The 20,717-nt window shown below is 38.7% G+C and overlaps 1 protein-coding gene across 4 annotated transcripts in view; it reads left to right on the top strand.

The window, feature by feature from the left end:
• Positions 1–20,717, top strand: part of GON4L (gon-4 like) — an 89,157-nt gene that overhangs the window by 20,437 nt on the left and 48,003 nt on the right. For all 4 annotated transcript variants that reach the window (XM_082615398.1, XM_082615397.1, XM_082615395.1 and 1 more), the window contains 8 exons: positions 4,458–4,651; positions 5,371–5,445; positions 5,623–5,673; positions 8,891–8,941; positions 9,253–9,348; positions 10,219–10,338; positions 10,914–11,084; positions 14,630–14,822. In XM_082615398.1, coding sequence (XP_082471524.1) covers positions 4,458–4,651; positions 5,371–5,445; positions 5,623–5,673; positions 8,891–8,941; positions 9,253–9,348; positions 10,219–10,338; positions 10,914–11,084; positions 14,630–14,822 — 951 coding nt within the window. The remainder of the gene's footprint in view (positions 1–4,457; positions 4,652–5,370; positions 5,446–5,622; positions 5,674–8,890; positions 8,942–9,252; positions 9,349–10,218; positions 10,339–10,913; positions 11,085–14,629; positions 14,823–20,717) is intronic.

The raw sequence follows: 20,717 nt of genomic DNA, 5'->3' as shown, positions 1-20,717 counted from the left end.
TCATTTCTGTAGGGGTTGTTCTCCAGTGCCTTCAGACTGTTGTATTTATTTTATTCTGCTTTTATGTAATTTTATAGTTTTATATAGTTTCACAGTTGTTTTTGGCAGGAAGGTTTCACCTGATAAAAAAATACAATACCCAGAACCAGAAGTCGTGGGTGTGTTTTTGACAGGGCTGTTAAGCAGCTATTTTCTTTCTTTCTTTTTTTTTTTTTTTTTTTTTTGCAGTACATGGGCTTCTCACTGTTGTGGCCTCTCCCGTTGCAGAGCACAGGCTCCAGACGCGCAGGCTCAGCGGCCATGGCTCACGGGCCGAGCCGCTCTGCGGCATGTGGGATCTTCCTGGACCGGGGCACGAACCCGTGTCCCCTGCATCGGCAGGCAGACTCTCAACCACTGCGCCGCCAGGGAGGCCCCAAGCAGCTATTTTCATACAACAAAGCGACTTGGGTGATTTAGATATTACAGAACCCACCCATGTTTTTATTGACATCATCCATTTTGCAGTACATTTACAATGCAAATTTACTTTTAACTTACTGCTTACATCATTAAATGTGCTTCTCAGCAAATACCTTGTTTTTAGCCACATCCCACCTTTCTCATAGAAGGAAAATTTAGATATTCTTCTTTATTCTAGTCTGATTTTTATAGAGTGGCTTCCTTTTTAAAATTTTAAAATTTTATTTATTTATTTATTTTTGGTTGGCCACTGCGGCATGTGGGATCTTAGTTCCCTGACCAGGGATCAAACCTGTGCCCCCTGCAGTGGAAGCACAGAATCTTAACCGCTGGACCAGCAGGGAAGTGCTTTTTTGTTGTTGTTGTTTTCCTTTTTTTAATTTTTAAATTTCAGTTCTTTAGAATTCTTAGGGTCAGTGGTATCCCAATATTTTAAAAGTAAGATAACAGATTAGTTCTAAAACAGAGTAAGATGTAACTGAATTGTCTGTTCTTTCTTGGATTGTCTGTGCAATGTATTAGAATGTGTTCAATTTTCCTTATAGACCCACATTCCCTATTAAACTCAGCCTTAAAATCAGAAATCAGAGGAGAAACAAGTGTGTTGTGATTTAGGGGGATGTAATTAGATGAGATCGTGTAACCCCACAGTGATTACTTTGATTCTGTGTTTGTAAGATAGCCATTCTGAATGGGAATTATGGTAACTCCAATGCTTTTTCCATTGAAAAGTATTTTCTGCAGCGAATTTTGTTATTTCCATTTTAATTTTGTGATAAGTTTTCTTCACAATTCTTTAAAATTATTTTTTATGTTTGTCTTTGTATTTTTATTGGGGTTGAATGTTTTTCAGTGTATATTTTAAAGCAGTGTTACTCAAAGTGTGGTCTGAAAACCAGTGCTAGTTTGAGAACTGTTTGTTACTGGTTTGAAACAAAATAATTCATGGAAACTGAGAATAAGACTTGAGAAATGTTGTAACATTTGACATTATGGCTATATTCTTACTTTATAAAAGTATGAGTCCACAGGGGATTGGTCAAAAACAAGACTAGTTTTTCGCCACAGAGAGTTTGAGAAGCACTGTTTTAAAGGCCAATTTGATTCCTCATCAACTATCTGTATAAAATTTTATTAATTTTAGCTGCTTCCATTGTAAATTTCCTTTTTTTGGTCTTCACTTCTAAGAATTTTTGTTACATTTTGTAGATCTAAATTTCGTAAGGAAGATTTTATTTATTTAGGTTAATTTTTAGTTAATAACACACTTTATTATTTCTGGTATAACATTAATAGTTTTAACTTGTGTCTTTCATACTTTTTTCCCTGGGTCAGTTTTTCAATTGACAGTGTTACCAACAACATGATAGGATATGAATATGAAGCCGAATCAAAACTTCTTCCGGTGTCAGAAATCCTTTTCTTGCTCTGCAACTACCAGGTCATTGTTTAAATACTGGTAAGATGAGGAGGGAAAGGTGGATGGCAGAAACCAAGAACTGGCTAGATTGGTCTACATGAGAAAGGATGCAAGAGGGAAGGGATGAGCAGAAAGAGGAGATTCAAGAGTGGTGAAGACAGAGAAGAGTTTTGGAGTTTATGGAGAAAAGGGGTAAATGAGGTGAGAAGAGAGACTTTGGGAAAAGATATGTGTACAAAGGTTTTTAGGCAGTTTTGTTGTGTATTATGCTATGTAATTCCCCTTTTGCTGCTTTCTCAAATGACCATCAGTAAAGAGTTTTGTCACTTTTCTGATGCATTCTAGAGTTTTATATTTCTTTTGCATCTATCACTTTGTTGGGATGTACCTCAAGGTAGCCTATTTTTTGTTTAGGTTATACAAATGTAAGATGTGTATGTTTGAATTCTACTTTTTTTTTTTTTTTTTTTAACTTAAAAATCATTATTGGGCTTCCCTGGTGGTGCAGTGGTTGAGAATCTGCCTGCTAATGCAGGGGACACGGGTTCGAGCCCTGGTCTGGGAGGATCCCACATGCCGCGGAGCAACTAGGCCCGTGAGCCACAACTACTGAGCCTGCGCGTCTGGAGCCTGTGCTCCGCGACAAGAGAGGCCGCGATAGTGAGAAGGCCCGCGCACCCGCAATGAAGAGTGGCCCCCACTTGCCACAACTAGAGAAAGCCCTCGCACAGAAACGAAGACCCAACACAGCAAAAATAAATAAATTAATAAACTCCTACCCGCAACATCTTCTTTAAAAAAAAAATCATTATCAAAATTTTTTCCATATCATTAAAAACTCTTTGTAGACCTTTTTAACTTGTCCCCCCCATCAATTGCTTAAAAAGACTATTTTTAATGGGTCAGTTACAGTCCAGTGTATGGTGTACCAGTGTTCACTTAATCATTTTTTTCATATTGGCTGTGCACACAAAAAGTGTTGCCTACCTTTTCAGTAAACAATGAATGTTGCCTGCAGTCAAGGCATCAGCCACTGCAGCCATACCCCCACCCCACCCCAACCCCAAAGGGTGCACCCTGAGGGGAATTCAGGTTGGAGAAAAACAGAATACTGGCCCTAGATAGTTAAGATGCATAGCTAAGGAATAACTTCAATGAGCCAAGACTCTTGCATCTTCCTTTACATAGAAGAGCACTAAAATCATTAATTTGAGATGTCTTTTTTTGCGATTAGCAGTAATCTTTTGATGTTCAATTACATGTGTTTTTTTTTTTCCCCAGCGAAAACTTCTGTATATCCTGGCTTCTCCCTAACCTCTTTGGAGCAGTCCCTCAGAGCTATCTGAGAGGCTGTCTCCCAGGCTGTAGTCCTCAGTAAGGTCCCTGAATAAAACATAACTTGCAACTTTTAGGTTGTGTGTTTTTCTTCAGTCAACATTTAGGTGTTTTCTATGTTTTTGCTAAAATAACTAATGTTGAAATGAATAACTTGATTAGTCTTTACATGTGTAATTATTTCCTTAAGAAGAAGATTGGATTGAAAGTTACAAACATTTATCAAATTCTTGATATATATTCACAAGTGCAAAAGCAGTTGTTTGAAATTACTAATAATTTTTCATTGAGTAACCATAACCCGGGTGCAGCTTGAAGGTCATAAAATCTTTTTAAACCAAAAAGGTCGTCCTGATGTTAATCTTCTCTAATCCCTTGTTTTCAGAGGGTAGCAGACCAAAAAGTATCAGAGAGATAAGAACCTCATTTTGGTGTTGCGTGATCATCTACTTCAAGACTTACCAGATTCTAATAATCAAGAAGCTTTTCCTTTTATCTGGTTCTATATGTGCTCCTTTCTTGTAGAATAGAGGTACTTCATCCCCTTTCCCCTTTTTTAATCAGAGTGGATTTTTTTTATTGATTTGCTCCTTGTTTTTTCCTTTCTAGACTCAGTATAATAATAATAATGATAAATTACATTTGTATAGTATTTCATTGGTTATAAAGCACTTTGATATATATTATTTCACTTAATGTGCGTGGCGTCCCTGATGGGAAGATATCTGTATTTTACAAAAGAAAAAAATAAGACTATTGCCAAGGCAACCCAGTTAAGTTATAGATCTGGGACATAAACCTGGGTTTCTGGTGTATTATCTGGGTAGTATAGAGTATTAATGAAGACGGAGTTCTAGAGCTAGAGTGCTCGGCTTTAAAACGTGGCTTTGTCATTATTAGCTCTTGGGAAAGTTTCTTAATCTTTCTGCCTCAGTTTCTTCCTCTGTACAGTGGGAAAAGTAATAGTCCCTACCTCATAGGGTTGTTATGAGGAGTAAGTGAATTAATATGTATAAAGTGTGTAGAAGAATGCCTGACATAAAACGAATATTCAGTGAATGTTAGGTGTTATTACTACAACAGTACTACCACATCTGCCTTTACCACCGCTGTTGTATCTTAGTCTTCTTTGATTTCCAGGGCCAGACAGCTGTGTTTTTCTTTTACTGTTGGCTTTTTGGGTTAAGTTCCGGGAGCAGTTGCTTTGGTGATTCTTGTGATGTTCTTGGTTTATTTGCAGAAGAGCAAGACAGTGAAGAAAATGACAAAAGGCGAAAAAAGAAAAAGGGTACCAAGAGGAAAAGAGATGGAAAGGGTCAAGAAGAAGGGACTTTGGCTTGTGACCTGAAGCTGGATGACATGCTGGACCGCACCTTAGAGGACGGCGCCAAGCAGCACAACCTAACAGCAGTCAACGTGCGAAACATCCTTCATGTGAGTAAGATGGGGGCAGCCGTGTAATGGGAATAGAACTCTTTCACCAGGAGCAAATAAAAATTCTCAGGAAACTCTTGAGTCTTGGTGTGTGAATTACTAATTTTGTGAGTTCCCTGTGGCAAAATATTTTACATTTCAAGGTAGCCTTTTCTTTGCACTCAGCACAAGTTTGAAATGTGAACACGTGAAAGAACTTAATTGGGAAGATAGACTGTTACTCTGCTTCCTTCCACTGATTTGATTGTTTACTGTTTAGCATATTCAAAGATAATGGAAGATGATAATGTTCACAGTGGATTTACTCTTGTGGGTCAGTGTGTCTTAAAAGATGCCCAGTTAACAGTTTACAGTCCTTTGCACATATGCAAATACTCTTCTTTGCTATGTAGCAGTACAGCTATTTATAAAGCCTTTGCTGTTTATTACTGTTTCTCTTAAGCAGATAGTTAACCTGAGAAATTTTTTTTTTTTGAGCCATTCCTGTTAGTATCAGCTAATGAGATTGGTCCATTTGCTTGCTACGTTGTTGGAAGCTGTGTGCTTCTCTCCAAAACTTCCTCTTTGCTTTTAGTTGCCTTGCTTTACCCTAATCTGAAACCATTTGGATATCTAGCTCTCGTTTATCTTCTACGTATATCTAGCAGAGTTACAGAGACATGAGTATTATCTAGATGATACATCTTTGTTGCATAAAGTGAAATTTCATCTCTCTCCAGGAAGTAATCACAAATGAACATGTAGTCGCTATGATGAAAGCAGCCATCAGTGAGACGGAAGATATGCCAATGTTTGTGAGTAGTTATCGTTCTTTCAACGTCATGGAACAGAACTATCTGTAAACTGGCTAAGTGTAGTGAGTTGTTTACAAACTCACCTGAGAGTTTGTAAATAATTTGGCAGTTGGGGGCAAACTCAAGCATCGCTCTATGATTTTTATTGACTGTTTTCTTCTCATTTTCCCTTCTTAGGAACCCAAAATGACACGCTCTAAACTGAAGGAAGTGGTGGAAAAAGGAGTGGTGGGTGTTCTGTTTTTTCTTTATTGTTTATTTAGCTTTGTTAATAGTATATAATTCCAGGTTATTTGTAGGGGAAAAAATATAGGAAATATTTATTATGATCTGGGTTTGACTCCTTAAAGAAATATTTGTAAAAGGCAAATAGACATGTAGAGATGCAATATATGAAATCATTATCATAGTTTATTTTTATTTTAGTTGCTTTTTTGGAAGTGCTAGGTAGATAACCATTTGGAGCGGTTGAAAGCAATGAGTGATGACAGTTTTTCTATTCATGTTGTGAGATATGTGGTGGAGTGTTTAAAGTAGTGCATTTCAAATTGTGTTCCAGGGACCAGTTGCATCAAGATCACCCTGGTATGGGGTTCCTCAAGAGTGCTTATTAAAATGCACATTCTTGGGCTCACCTCAGACCTAGGAATCAGGACCCATGGGTAGGGCCTGGGAATATGCATTGTTGAAAGCACAACAGTACATTCTTTTGCACACTAAAGTATGAGAACCTCTTGAAGACTTTTGAAGCATTCTGATACAACAAGCTCTTTGATGCTGGGCACTGTGTTCTATCTGCTTAACAAGCACTTGTCCAGTTTGTGCTTACCTTCTGCAACAAGGCAGGTGATAGTCCTGAGGGAGTCCATTCTATCTCTGATAGTAAGAAAGATTTGCCATATGGACCCAGAATGCATACTGTAGTTTTTGTCTGTTTGTCTGGTTCTGTTCCTTGCAGCCCTGTAGAAGAAATGTCTGTTCCTCTTCCACATGACCTTTCCTCTAGTTGAAGAAAACCAATATATCTTTTTATAACATTCTTTTCTTGCTAAACGTCCCCTAATTTTTTATTGGTCTTCATGTGACAAGGCTTTGAGTACCTTCACCAATCTGATCCTTTTCTTCTGCATGTGCCAAGTTTGTCCATATCCTTTTAAAAGTATGCCTTAAGTGGATCTAGTGCTCCAGATTGGGTTTAACTAGTATAGATTAAAGTTAGGTTGGGACTTCCCTGGCAGTCCAGTGGTTAAGACCCTGAACTTCCACTGCAGGGGTACAGGTTCAATCCCTGGTCAGGGAACTAAGATCCTGCATGCTGCACGGTGCAGCCAAAAAAAAAATAAAATAAAAAAATAAAGTTAGGTTATTCCCTCAGTGTTCAGATTCCATATTTCCCTTAATGCAGCCTAAGGTTGCATTGGCTTTTTTTTTTTTTAATATGCCAAAGACATACATTTTAGGGTGGCAAATTCTGCCCCCCTATGCACTGGCTTTTTTTGACAGCCACATCGTATATATATATTTGTATATATTTGTCTAATTGACTAACCCTGGTTGCATAAAGTAAAATTTCATCTTTCTCCAGGAAGTAATCACAAATGAACACGTGGTAGCTATGATGAAAGCAGCCATCCGTGAGACAGAAGTTCTATGAAGTCTACCTGACATAGAATATAATTAATATTAATTCCATATTTGATTAAAAAAACCCACGGAGGTCCAAATCAGGCTCTGGATTATGTCTACCAACCACGTATATAGTTGCAGAGAAGGTAGACAACCCAAGGCTATAGTTTATGAGGGAGAGCAAAGATTAGAGTCCATTTCTCTTGCTGCTTAATCTTTTTTTTTTTTTTTTTTTTTTGCGGTACGCGGGCCCCTCACTGTCGTGGCCTCTCCCATTGCGGAGCACAGGCTCCGGACGCGTAGGCTCAGTGGCCATGGCTCACGGGCCCAGCCGCTCTGCGGCATGTGGGATCCTCCCGGACCGGGGCATGAACCTGTGTCCCCTGCATCGGCAGACGGACTCTCAACCACTGCGCCACTAGGGAAGCCGTTGCTTCTTAATCTTAATAGACTGACTCCTTCCTGATGGATTTGGCAGTAGGAAAATTGATTGGTTTAGAAACAAACATGAGAAGAGGTATGGAACCTGAATCACATCATTCCCTTTACCCTGTATCGGGTCTGGCTCCACAGAGCTAGATAAGTAGCCACAACATGGCAGGGCTGAGGAGATGTGGAGGGCCTAAGGCTCCTTATAGAGACAGAACCTTATGGTCTGTTGGATTTTGTTCATGATGATTTTGTTTGGGTCACAATTAGATGGTCAAGAAATTATGCACTCCAGTGGTATTGTGTCAGGAGTATGTAAGAGGTTTTAAAGAATTCTTTAAAAACGTCCCCCCACCAACTCTGTTTTATTTATTTATTTATTTATTTATTTTTAAATTTTATTTATTTATTTTATTTATTTATTTTTGGCTGCATTGGGTCTTCATTGCTGTGCACGGGCACAGGCTTTCTCTAGTTGCAGTGGTTGGAGGGGCTACTCTTCCTTGCGGTGTGCGGGCTTCTCATTATGGTGGCGTCTCTCATTGCGGGGCATGGGCTCCAGGCGCTCAGGCTTCAGGAATTGTGGCACACAGGCTCAGTAGTTGTGGCTTGTGGGTTCTAGAGTGCATGCTCAGTAGTTGTGGTGCACAGGCTTTGTTGCTCCGCGGCATGTGGGATCTTCCCAGAGCAGGGCTCGAACCCGTGTCCCCTGCATTGGCAGGCGGATTCTTAACCACTGCGCCACCAGGGAAGCCCCTCTACTGTTTTAAAATCCTGAAAAAGTTGAAAAGAATTTTACAGTGAATCTGGATTCCATCTAGATTTAACAATGTAAAATTCTGCCATATCTGCTTTATCTCTCTCTGTGTCTGTCTGTTGTTTTTTCCTGGATTATTTGAAAAGAAGTTGTGTACGACTTGACACTTCACCCCGAAATCTTTCCCTAAGAACTTTTCGTAGCTAGCATTTTGGAGGCACACTTACGGTGGATCTATGTACTTGATTAAGACATACTGATGGCAAAAGGCTGCTGTCACCTGTGGTATCCTAGGTTTGTGTCCTATTGTAGTTTACAAATAGTTTTCGTATTTATTATTCTATGTGAGCCCAAGCTGTAATATAAAGTAGACAATATAGACACTTTGTCCATTTATGGGTAATACAGATTCTTACTAGGTTTAAGGCAGAGATGCTAATGATGGAAATAGATTCATCTCTCCTTTTCTTCTGCCAAGCTCTGACAAATATTTGACAGTGTAGATCAGTACCCCTACATCACTGCAGCGACGTGTTAATCTGATGGCTCCTTGTGATGGTAAAGAAGAAGTAAAAATGAAAAACAGTCTATTTTAGTTAAGGGAACTTAACTGTTTATATTCTTTGTTGGTAGGTAATTCCAACGTGGAATATTTCACCAATTAAGAAGGCCAATGAAATTAAGGTAAACTTGGAAGAGGTAATTCTTATTCTTTTCCAGAAAGACTTCATTAGTTTCGAAATGCTTCTGTTTCTTAACTTTTTTGGACCTATGTATTTATTTAAATTCCAGTTTTGGTTTTTTCCATTTCATTAGTCTTAGGTTTGACTCTCATGCTAGAAATCTTTTTAACTCCTGCCTCTTATTACTTGCTTTAGCTGCTTGTTGTGCTCTTAGGATTATTTTTTTTCCTGCTCTGCTTTCTTCCCCTTATTTCCCAAATACATATGATTCGTGTTTTCTATTTTTTTTTTTCTATAATTGTACTTATGTAGCCTCCTCAGTTTGTGGATATCCACCTTGAAGACGATGATTCCTCAGATGAAGAGTACCAACCCGATGATGAAGAAGAAGATGAGACTGCTGAAGAGGTCAGTGGTTACCTGTGTGAGTGTTAGTTGGTAATATAGAAAAAATTTGGCTCCACAAGGCAGAGTGTACTTTGCTTCCTTAATAATATCACTTGTTCTATACAGAGGGTTGAAACACAGTGCTTTTTTCTACTCATTTCTTTGCATAAATCTAAGACTGTGACTCCTCTTCATGCTCCCTTGATTTTTTCATGTCTTGTATTATGAAATATAACACATATAACATACAGAATTGTGCATAGGATAAAAATTAAAATATACAGCTTAAATAACTATAAAGCTAATCCTTATGAAACTTCCTTAAAGTCATTAAGTATAACATTGCCAGACACCTCTTATCACAGTCACTTTTCTTCCCGTATAGACAGCCACTATCTTGACTTTTTGGTAATTACTTCCTTGCTTATCTTTCTACTTATATCACCTAAATATGCAGCTCTACACACTGTGTTCAATTTTTTACTGTTTCTGAACGTTAGGTAAATGGAACCATAGTCTGTTCTTTTGTGTGGCTTTTTTTTTTTTTTGGTTCAGCGCAAGTCATTTGAGATTCATTTATACTGTTGCTTGTAGCTATAGTTTGTTCATTTTCATAGTTAATGTAATATTCTATTTCTTAATGTGTTCTTTGACTTGTTTGTTAAAGGATTTTAAATCAGTGCCTTACAGTTTTACAGAGTTCACAATGCTGATGAGGATAGAGATATGATCCCTGTTCCTACCTTCAGCAAATTAAGCTTTTATTTAAATTTTATTCTCTTACTCTAATTCAGTGATTGATATTTTGTGATTCATTCTATTGAGGTACTTCAAACTCAGTGGAATGAGGTAGGGGCATACATATGAAAGTGAACTGGATTTGTTTTGTAGAGTTTATTGGAAAGTGATGTTGAAAGCACTGCTTCGTCTCCACGTGGGGTAAAGAAATCCAGATTGAGGCAGTCTTCTGAGATGACTGAAACAGATGAGGAGAGTGGCATATTATCAGAGGTAAATCCACATCATACTAGCAAGATAAATTAGAGATGCTCTATAAGTAGATTATTTAACTGTATAAATAGATCATTTATCCATGGTGATTCTAAGCTGTCACCCTTTGCCAAACATGATTCAAGATCAGTAATCATGCCATTATCTTCCTGGTATTTGTGACTAGTTATAACTGGATTTCAAATTCCCTTAAGTCAGTGAACAGTTAAGAGAAAACTGGAACTCAGTGACAGAGAGAGTTCTTATTAAGGGGCCAAATGTGAGTGACTAGCAGAGTTTCTTTCCTTCTACCCTTCTCTTTTTTGTATGTGTTTTCTAATATTGTTCTAAAGCCATTTTTATTGTATTTTCCCGCTTTTGATAACCTAAATAGCATCCAGTTGGCTTCATTGGAAATAGGATGAAACCTAATTAGATTAATGTACTTGACAGTGCCTTTGTTTTTATATACCTCTATCTAGATGGGAAGAGAAAGATTGCTAGCATATGAAAGACATGCTTCTCTCCTCCCGCTTTTTTTTTTTTCTCTTCTCTTCCTCCCTTTAATTTTTAACATACTTGCCCCTTTTAATCAGGCTGAGAAAGTCACCACACCTGCCATTAGGCATATCAGTGCTGAGGTAGTGCCCATGGGGCCTCCACCCCCACCAAAGCCCAAACAGACCAAGGATAGTACTTTCATGGAGAAGTTGCATGCGGTAGATGAGGAGCTGGCTTCCAGTCCAGTCTGCATGGATTCTTTCCAGGTAAACATAACTCTAAATTGCTGAAAAAGTCAAATGGAATAATTTAGTCATTGCTCAGATTGGGAAGGGAGAAGGGAAGATATTAAATTTTGATACAATAAGTAACAGTCATGAAATTATAGGTCTTTGATACTCTATTTAGTTTGTGCTATTTTATTGTAAGTGAGAATTAAGTGAGAGTGGCAGTTTCTAAGGAAGAAATAAGGTATGTGACAGAGAGCATTTTAAAATGTGGAACATAGGAACAACATTCAGCCAGATTCCTCAAATATTAACCTTTACCACAACTGCTTTATCATTTTCTCCTTCTTTCTCTCTCTCTGTACACATTTATTTTTTCCTGAATTGCTTTAGAGTGTGTTGCAGTCATGATGCGCCTTTACCCCTAAATATCTTAGTGTATATTTCCTACAGATGAGGACATTTGATTATGAAAATAAGGATATATAATATTAATAGTCTATTAAAGTCCTTATTTGGATTTTTCCAGTTGTCCCAATAATATCTTTTATATAAAGCAAAAGAAAAATGATTTTTTGTGATCTGGGATCTAGTCTAGGATTACATGTTGTATTTAGTCGTCTTTTCTCTTAGACTCTTTTTATTGGCAACAGTTTCTCAAAGTTTCATAACCTTGACATTTTTTAACCTTATAGAGCAATTATTTTACAGAATGTTCCTCAATTTTGACTTTTCTGATACTTCCTCCTAATTAGATTCAGGTTATGCACTTTGGGGACAAATATCACAAAAGTGACATGTCCTTTTTAGTGCATGATATCAGGAGGCACATAAATTCTGTCATGTTAAATTTGATCACATGATTAAGGTGGTGTCTGCTTGTTTTCCTCACTGTAAAATTATTATTTTTCCATTTTTAAATTAATATGTATCTTTGAGGCAAAATATCTTTTCACCCACTAATTTTAGCATCCATTGCTTGTTCTTGATTGAAACAGTCATTATTATGGTTACTGTCAAATGATGACTTTCTAAATTCCATCATTAGACAGTTCTTTTTTTTTTTTTTTAATTTTTATTTATTTATTTTTCTTCTGGCTGTGCTGCACAGCATGTAGGATCCTAGTTCCCTGACCAGGGATCAAACCCACACCCCCTGATTGGAAGCGTGGAGTCTTAACCACTGGACTGCCACGGAAATCCCAGCCAGTTGTTGTTATTTTTTTTTAACGTCTTTATTGGAGTATAATTGCTTTACAATGTTGTGTTAGTTTCTCATGTATAACAAAGTGAATCAGCTATATGTATACATATATCCCCATATCCTCTCCCTCTTGCGTCTCCCTCCCACCTTCCCTATCCCACCCCTCTAGGTGGGCGCAAAGCACCGGGCTGATCTCCCTATGCTATGTAGCTACTTCCCACTAGCTGTCTATTTTACATTTTGTAGTGTATATATGTTAATGCTACTCTCTCACTTCGTCCCAGCTTATCCTTCCCCCTGGCTGTGCGCAACTGGCCGCACGCTCTGGAGCTTGCATACCACAACTAGAGAGAAGCCCTCACGCCACACAAAAGATCCTGTGTGCCACAACTAAGACCCGAAGCAGCCAAATAAATAAATAAATAAATAAATAATTTTAAAAGTAAAAATAAAAAATAGATTCTTCTCTTAAAGTATCTTTAGGAAAAAAAAGGAATAGACATACAGATCAGTGGAACAGAAATGAGAGTCTAGAAATAAACTCTTAAATTTATGGTCAATTAATCTTTGACAAGTGTTCCAAGACCAATTAATGGGAAAAGAATAGTCTTTCAACAAATGGTGCTGTGACAACTGGAAATCCACATGCAAGAGTATAAAGTTAGACCCTTACCTCACACCACACTCAAAAGTTAACTCAAAATAGATCATTGGCTTAAATGTAAGGGGTAAAATTATAGAACTCTTAGAACAAAACATAGAGTAAATCTTTGTGACCTTTGATTAGGCAGTGGTTTCTTAATACAATACCAAAAGCACAAATGACAAAAAGAATAGGTACATTGGACCTCATCACAATTGAAAACTTTTGTGCCTCAGAGGATACATCAAAAAAGTGGAGACAACCTAGAAAGTGGGAGAAAATAATTGCAAATCACATATCTGATAAGGGTCTTGTATCTGTAATATATAATGAACTCTTATAAGTCAACAATAAAAAGACAACCGAATTAAAAAATGGGCAAAGAGTATGAATAGACATTATTCATTTCCTTTTTTCTCAATAAAAAGGAATGAGGGGCTTCCCTGGTGATGCAGTGGTTAAGAATCCACCTGCCAATGCAGGGGACACGGGTTTGAGCCCTGGTCTGGGAGGATCCAACATGCCACGGAGCAGCTAAGCCTGTGCGCTACAACTACTGAGCCTGCTCTCTAGAGCCCACGAGCCACAACTGAAGCGCCCACGCCTAGAGCCTGGGCTCTGCAATGAGAGAAGCCACCGTGGTGAGAAGCCCTCTCGTAGCAACGAAGACCCAACGCAGCCCAAAATAAATAGAGTAAATAAATTTTATTACAAAAAAAAAAGGAATGACTACTGATACATGCTACAAAATGGATGAACTTTGAAAACATGCTAAGTGAAAGAAGCCAGAGACAAAAGGCCACATATTGTATGATTCCTTTTATTTATTTTAAAAAAAAATATTTATTTATTTATTTATTTATTTATTTTGGCTGTGCCGGGTCTTTGTTGCGGCGTGTAGGATCTTTTTAATTGTGGCATGCAGACTTCTTAGTTGCGGCATGTGGCCTCTTAGTTGCGGCATGCGGATTTTTAGTTGCGGCATGTGGACTTCTTAGTTGTGGCATGTGGACTCTTAGTTGCGGTATGCGAACTCTTAGTTGCAGCACACGTGTGGGATCTAGTTCCCCGACCAGCGATCGAACCCAGGCCCCCTGCATTGGGAGCATGGAGTCTTACCCACTGGACCACCAGGGAAGTCCCTATGATTCCTTATACATAAAATGTCCAGCATAAGCAAATCCATAGAGACAGAAAGATTAGTGGGTATCAGAGACTGGGATCAGGGAAGAATGGGGAACTACCACTAAGGGAAATGGCCTTTCTTTTTGGGGTGATGAAAATGTTTTGGAATTAGATAGTGGTGATGGTCACACAACTCTGTGAACATAGTAAGATCCACTCAGTTATACACTTTAAAAGAGTGAGTTTTATGGTGTGTAAATTATATCTTAATAAAGCTCTTATAAATGTTCCTGAAATGTTGGTTTTAAAACTGATGTCATTATAAGATACAAGGATATATTGTACAACACGCGGAATGTAGCCAATATTTTATAAGAACTATAAATGGAGTATAACCTTTAAAAAAAAAAAGACATTGGCACCTACAAAAAAAAATTTGATGTCATTATCCTTAAAGTTTCTCAGACAAAGAACAATAAATCCATATGGTTTAGAGAAGAGACCTTGTGTTTTAAGCTAAGAAGAGAAACACACAGGATATGATGAAGTTTGGAGAAACTGAAAGCATTAGGCATTCAGTGATATGTTTTTATTTCCTTCTCCATTGGCTAGCCCATGGATGACAGTCTCATTGCATTCCGAACTCGCTCTAAGATGCCTCTGAAAGATGTTCCCCTGGGGCAACTAGAGGCAGAGCTCCGAGCTCCAGACATCACCCCAGACATGTATGACCCCAATACAGCGGATGATGAGGATTGGAAGATGTGGCTGGGGGGACTTATGAATGATGATGTGGGGAATGAAGGTAAGTGGTTTTGTTTGCATTTAATATCTACTCTGTCCATGGTCTCTGGTAAAATTTTCATTAGTTAAAAGCTTAAAGAAAGGGATGTTTTTGGTTAATTGATTTAATTGTGTATTTAACAGTGTGGTCTAAATCAGTAGTTAAATTCCACTGCCCCCCCCTTTTGTTTTTGTTAAAGAGTCTTCTGGGGAATCTTTTTTTTTTTTTTTTTTTTTTGCGGTACGCGGGCCTCCCACTGTTGTGGCCTCTCCCGTTGTGGAGCACAGGCTCCGGACACGCAGGCTCAGTGGCCATGGCTCACGGGCCCAGCCGCTCCGCGGCATGTGGGATCCTCCCGGACTGGGGCACGAACCCGTGTCCCCTGCATTGGCAGGCGGACTCTCAACCACTGCGCCACCAGGGAAGCCCTTGGGGAATCTTTTTAATGCTAAGATTCCTCCCCTGAAACATAAATGTACATATAATTTTATATGTGATTTCACAAGAGTGCATTGACTCACTTGAAGACTGTCCTGTTAGTTAAGGTTCTTCCTGATGCAGGTGAAAGAATCCTAACTCTCAACTTGCTGAAGTTGAGAATCCTAACTCTCAACTTGCTGAATGAAACCAGACTTTGGGAAGGGCAGAAAAACCTACAGTGGAATTAAGACCCACTTTCCCTCTCAACAGCTGTTATCTCTACTTTTTGTCAGTCAACTCCATTCTCAAACCTATTTTTTTCTACAAGGCTGGAACTATGATCATAAGCACATCCTTCACTTCTTGGTTTGTCCCCACATCAGAACAACTCTCTCCTACAGGCTCCAGTTTGAAAAATCCAGAGGAGCAACTCTGATTGGTTGGGTTTGATCACATGCCCACTGTCTTGGTATTGCATGGCTTTGATAGGGAGACTGTTTCAGCATGAAGTCCTGTGATTGGCAGCACCTTGTAAACAACGGGGTTGGAGTGAGCAGTTACCCAAAAGAAGTGACAGTGTTTCCAGAAGTAGGGAAGGAGAATTGATCAGACAGAAACAATGTTGAGTACAGTCATACATGGTGTAAGAATCCCTGCTGCAGCCCTTATTTGTTTTAGAATATAAGTAAAATTCTTACTTTAAAACAATACATTGTTAAATTGTCTTTGGTGGGTTTTTTTTTTTAAGTGTACTATAATGAAAGTTAGTTGCCATTCATCATTTTGTGCAGTGTTTCTGTAAATTTAGAGGAAATGAGAGATTGATTTAGTTTGTAGTGATTCCAGATGATGTCACATTCTTTTGATGGAATCAGGGCAATTTTGTTACTATTGTTGTTTCCTTTTGACTCTCTTCAATGGGGAATGACCAGGATATTCATACTGGTTGTGTTGTGGCAGATTCACACTTTTTAAAAAATGTGTATAACTGAACCAAAGTCTTACTTGCATTTTTATGTGAACAGAGTCATTCACTATCTCACTTTAATCCATAGCCAAATTCATTGCTCCTATTTCTGGATCACATGATGTCCTATCAAACTTAATTGCAGACAACTTACAGAGCATATCTTTATTCTTTTCCCTGTCTTCTAAGAACAACTACTGTAAGATTTTTGTGTTGAAAGGATAATGCTTTAAGATAGTAAGAGAACATATAGCTTGTATGGAAATAGACTGAGTAAATATTTGGGTAGGTACGGCCAGGAATAAATTAAGATAAGTGAATGAAAGAAAGTAAGTTCTCATATTTACCTTATAAAACTATTAATAACTATATTGCACATAATTTGGCATTTGGTATTGAGTGCTTTCGTTTACAAGGCAGTGTGTTAGGTTCTATGAGAGATAGAGGAAAATGATCATTTTGTTAGGGAGTAAACATGTATGAATGGTGCCTGGCCCATTGTTAAATGCATGATACATTTCAGATTAATGAAGTTGAATGAACTCAGATGCACCATAAAAGTGACATAAACTCTGTTCTAAGGTTTGAGAAGAGAGAGAATTATTGTTTAGCATGACCAGAGATAGCAACATGAAAAAGGTGGTAATTGAGATGGACCTTTGAAAGATATTTGACAACAGTGATAAGAGAGGAATCAGATGGGTGGAAGTGACATTGAGATAATATGTATTTAGGTTCTGTAGAATATATGCTCCCCAGGGTTTTCTCTTATATTCTGTATTATAACCATAAGGGTAATACTTGCTTGGAGTAAAGAAATCAAATATTGTGTAAAGAAAACTGTTAAAGCCTTTCCTCATGATGACAGTTTCATGCCGCAGAGGGATCACTGATAATAGTTTGATGTGCCTCTTGTGAGAGCTTTCAAATATGACGTTACCTTTTAGTTTTCTGCATTAATGTGGCAATAGGAGGAATTTTAGCCCTAAATTTAAATTCCCTAAACATTTAGAAAAGACAGGTAACAAGAAGCAAATCGGTTTGAATTTTAGCATTTTTGTTCTTCTCCACCCACCTTCTATAGCAGAAGTGGTAATAAGCAATGAAATGCACAAACTTGCATGAAGGAGAAAAGGATGAAATTTGCAGCTGAGTCATTGACATATTAACTGGAGAGTCAGTTCCTTAATAATCAACAGCTGATGTATTATCACATTAGTCTTCTGATAGGAGTCTAAGCTGCTAGCTTTTCCATCCCTTACCCCTCTGAGAATCTGATGGAAGCTGTGCAGCCACTCCCCAGAAAAATGTACACATCTACATACATGAAGTTTTTTTAATGTCACTGTTTTTGGGGATTTATTGTTCTCTTGAAGTTCATTTATTGAACTTTTTCTATCAACACATTCAAGGTCCAAGATACCAAGGCTCAAAAATATCTGCAGAAAGGAGTGAACAGGGACAAAGATAATTCTATCCATTTTGTAAAAGTGTCAGAGAAATTCATTGTGTTGCTCTGTGTTATAGAATCAATTTGTTGTACTGCTAGGATTATAACCCCGTTTAATATTCTAGGAACGTATCTCAATCAAAGAAGTCTCAGGGACATTAAAGCATTTTTTAAATGCGTGTGATGCTTCATAAGCAAGCTCTGCATTTTGTCCTTAGACCTAAGCTAAGACAAAATATTGATAGTAATTAAGTCAGGTTTTCATGGCTTTATTAGGGCAGCAGCTTTGGTGCCCTGATTGTTATCACCTTGGTTGAAAGAGCTGAGATGCTGGCTGTTGAGGAGGAAAGGCCAGACAGAGTTGGCTGTCAGGATTTTGGGAGTCTGGGTGGTGTTTCTCATAATTTGTCCCTAGAATTTGAATCAGAATCAGGGAGTGTAGGGATGTATTTGTTGGATGGTGTTAAGATACAGATTCCAGGGACTTCCCTGGTGGTACAGGGGTTAAGAATCCACCTGCCAAGGCAGGGGACGTGGGTTTGAGCCCTGGTCCGGGAAGATCCCACATGCCGCGGAGCAACTAAGCCCATGTGCCACAACTACTGAGCCTGCGTGCCACAACTACTGAAGCCCACATGCCTAGAGCCCATGCTCTGCAACAAGAGAAGCCACCACAATGAGAAGCCCACGTACTGCAACAAGGACCCAACGCAGCCAAAATAAATTTAAAAAAAAAAAAGAAAAAAGATACAGATTCCAGGGCCTCACTCCATACCTACTGAATCAGAATCACTAATGGTTATCATCTAGGTATCTAATTCTTATATATCCTAATGGTTGGAAACTACTGGTCTGGGAGAAATAAGTATGATAAGGGTTGATCGAGGAATTGGAATAATGGTTAGTGGGGAGGGTGAAAATCCTCTTTCTTTAAAACAGTATTTTTTTGTTTCCTTATTAGGATAGATTTAAAAAAGAGAACATAGAGCCAATGACTAGGGTAGGTTTGGATCCACAGATCTACCAGCTGAATTTTGTGAGTGCTGGTAAATAGGAAATGATGCTAGATATAGATCACAGTACCAAACTTTAGCCATATGCCGGTTTATTTTGGTAGTATTACGTGGCTAACTATTTTCACATGTTCCTAGTACCATCTGCTCTGCATATTATTAAAAGTGAGAGTCTCATTTGCAAAAAATGAGGCTGTACTAGAGGGGATGGGTACACAAAATTGAGATCAGCTGGGTAGATGCTGACATTGTCAATCAGTCAAAAAAGTAATTAGACCCAGAGGGCAGGTTCCACAATCAGGGTACTAAAAGCTAAGCAGAACTCAGAAGAAACCTTCCTAAATGATATTTCAACATGTTTGCCAAATGGGTTCTCTGAGAATATTGGCTGACCCGTTTGTATGGTATGGGCAGAAGCTGTCTATTGTAGTTCTTGCACCTAAACAGATGGGGGTCCAAACGTGTGTGCAGTATCCATATGTTATAGGCTTTCCCCAGAACTTATATTATTCAGCAACGTTTGTAAAGAACCTGCTGTAAAGAGACTTACATAGAAAGTACTATAGAGATTACGAAGACAGGATTCCATTCGTAAGGATTTAAAACATTTTTATTGGGGAATAAACCTATAGATGGGTGAAAAAGCCTTCACATTTAAATAGCTATATATATACAATGCAGATTTATATATAATAAACAATAAATGTTGAGTAAAGAATGTCAGGTTAGATTGGGGTTTATCAGTACAAATTTTCCAGTGATTATGAATCAAAAATGTGTGTGTGGGACTTCCCTGGTGGTGCAGAGGTTAACAGTCAGCCTGCCAATGCAGGGGACACGGGTTCAATTCCTGGTCCGGGAAGATCCCACATGCCGTGGAGCAGCTAAGCCCGTGCGCCACAACTACTGAGCCTGCGCTCTAGAGCCCACAAGCCACAACTACTGAGCCCACACACCACAACTACTGAAGCCTGCGTGCCTAGAGCCCGTGCTCCATAACAAGACAAGCCACCGCAGTGAGAAGCCCGCACATCGCAATGAAGAGTAGCCCCCGCTCGCCACAACTAGAGAAAGCCCGCACACAGCAATGAAGACTCAATGCAGCCAAAAATTAAAAAAAAAAGTGTGTGTATTTATTTATTTATATTTGTTTGTTTGTTTGTTTGCGGTACACAGGCCTCTCACTGTTGTGGCCTCTCCCATTGCGGAGCACAGGCTCCGGACGCGCAGGCTCAGCGGCCATGGCTCACGGGCTCAGCCGCTCCGCTGCATGTGGGATCTTCCCGGACTGGGGCACGAACCTGCGTCTCCTGCATTGGCAGGCGGACTCTCAACAACTGCACCACCAGGGAAGCCCTATTTTTATTTTTAATAAAAAATATTTATTATGAAAAATTAAGAAAAGAAAGAGTTCTATTTTTCAGTCTTTGTTAATTCTTTCTAGATATTTTCTCTGTGTTTAATCAAGCACATATTTATCTTTTTTCCCAAGAAAGGAATCATACTATACATATTGTCCTGCATCTGCAGCTTTCTTCGTTCACTTAATATAATTTAGACATCTTTCTGCTGTAATACATAGAGATCTCCCTCTCCTGTGTAATGGCTACATAGTGGTAAGGAATTAGTTATTCTCATTTTCTAGACTTTGTTTTTGCTTTTTGTTTTAATTCACTTCCTCAGTTGCACTAGCCACATTTCAAGTTCTCAGTTGCCTCACGTGGCTAGTGGCTACCGTTGTCATACAATGCATATGTAGAACATTTCCGACCTTGCAGAAAATTCTGTTAGACGATACTGATCTAAAGTTGTCCCAGGAAAAATTTATCTTAGTATAACAATCCAGGGTGCACTGTGGTTGCACAGTGGTTAAGAATCTGCCTGCCAGTGCAGGGTACACGGGTTCGAGCCCTGGTCCGGGAAGATCCCACATGCCGCAGAGCAGCTAAGCCCGTGCACCACAACTACTGACCCTGCGCTCTAGAGCCCATGAGCCACATGTACTGAAGCCCACACACCTAGATCCCATGCTCCACAACAAAGAGAAGCCACCGCAATGAGAAGAC

Source organism: Mesoplodon mirus (genome assembly GCF_964341445.2).
Source record: "Mesoplodon mirus genome assembly, chromosome: 3".
NCBI classification, from domain to species: domain Eukaryota; kingdom Metazoa; phylum Chordata; class Mammalia; order Artiodactyla; family Ziphiidae; genus Mesoplodon; species Mesoplodon mirus.
This window is presented reverse-complemented; position numbering and strand designations above follow the sequence as displayed.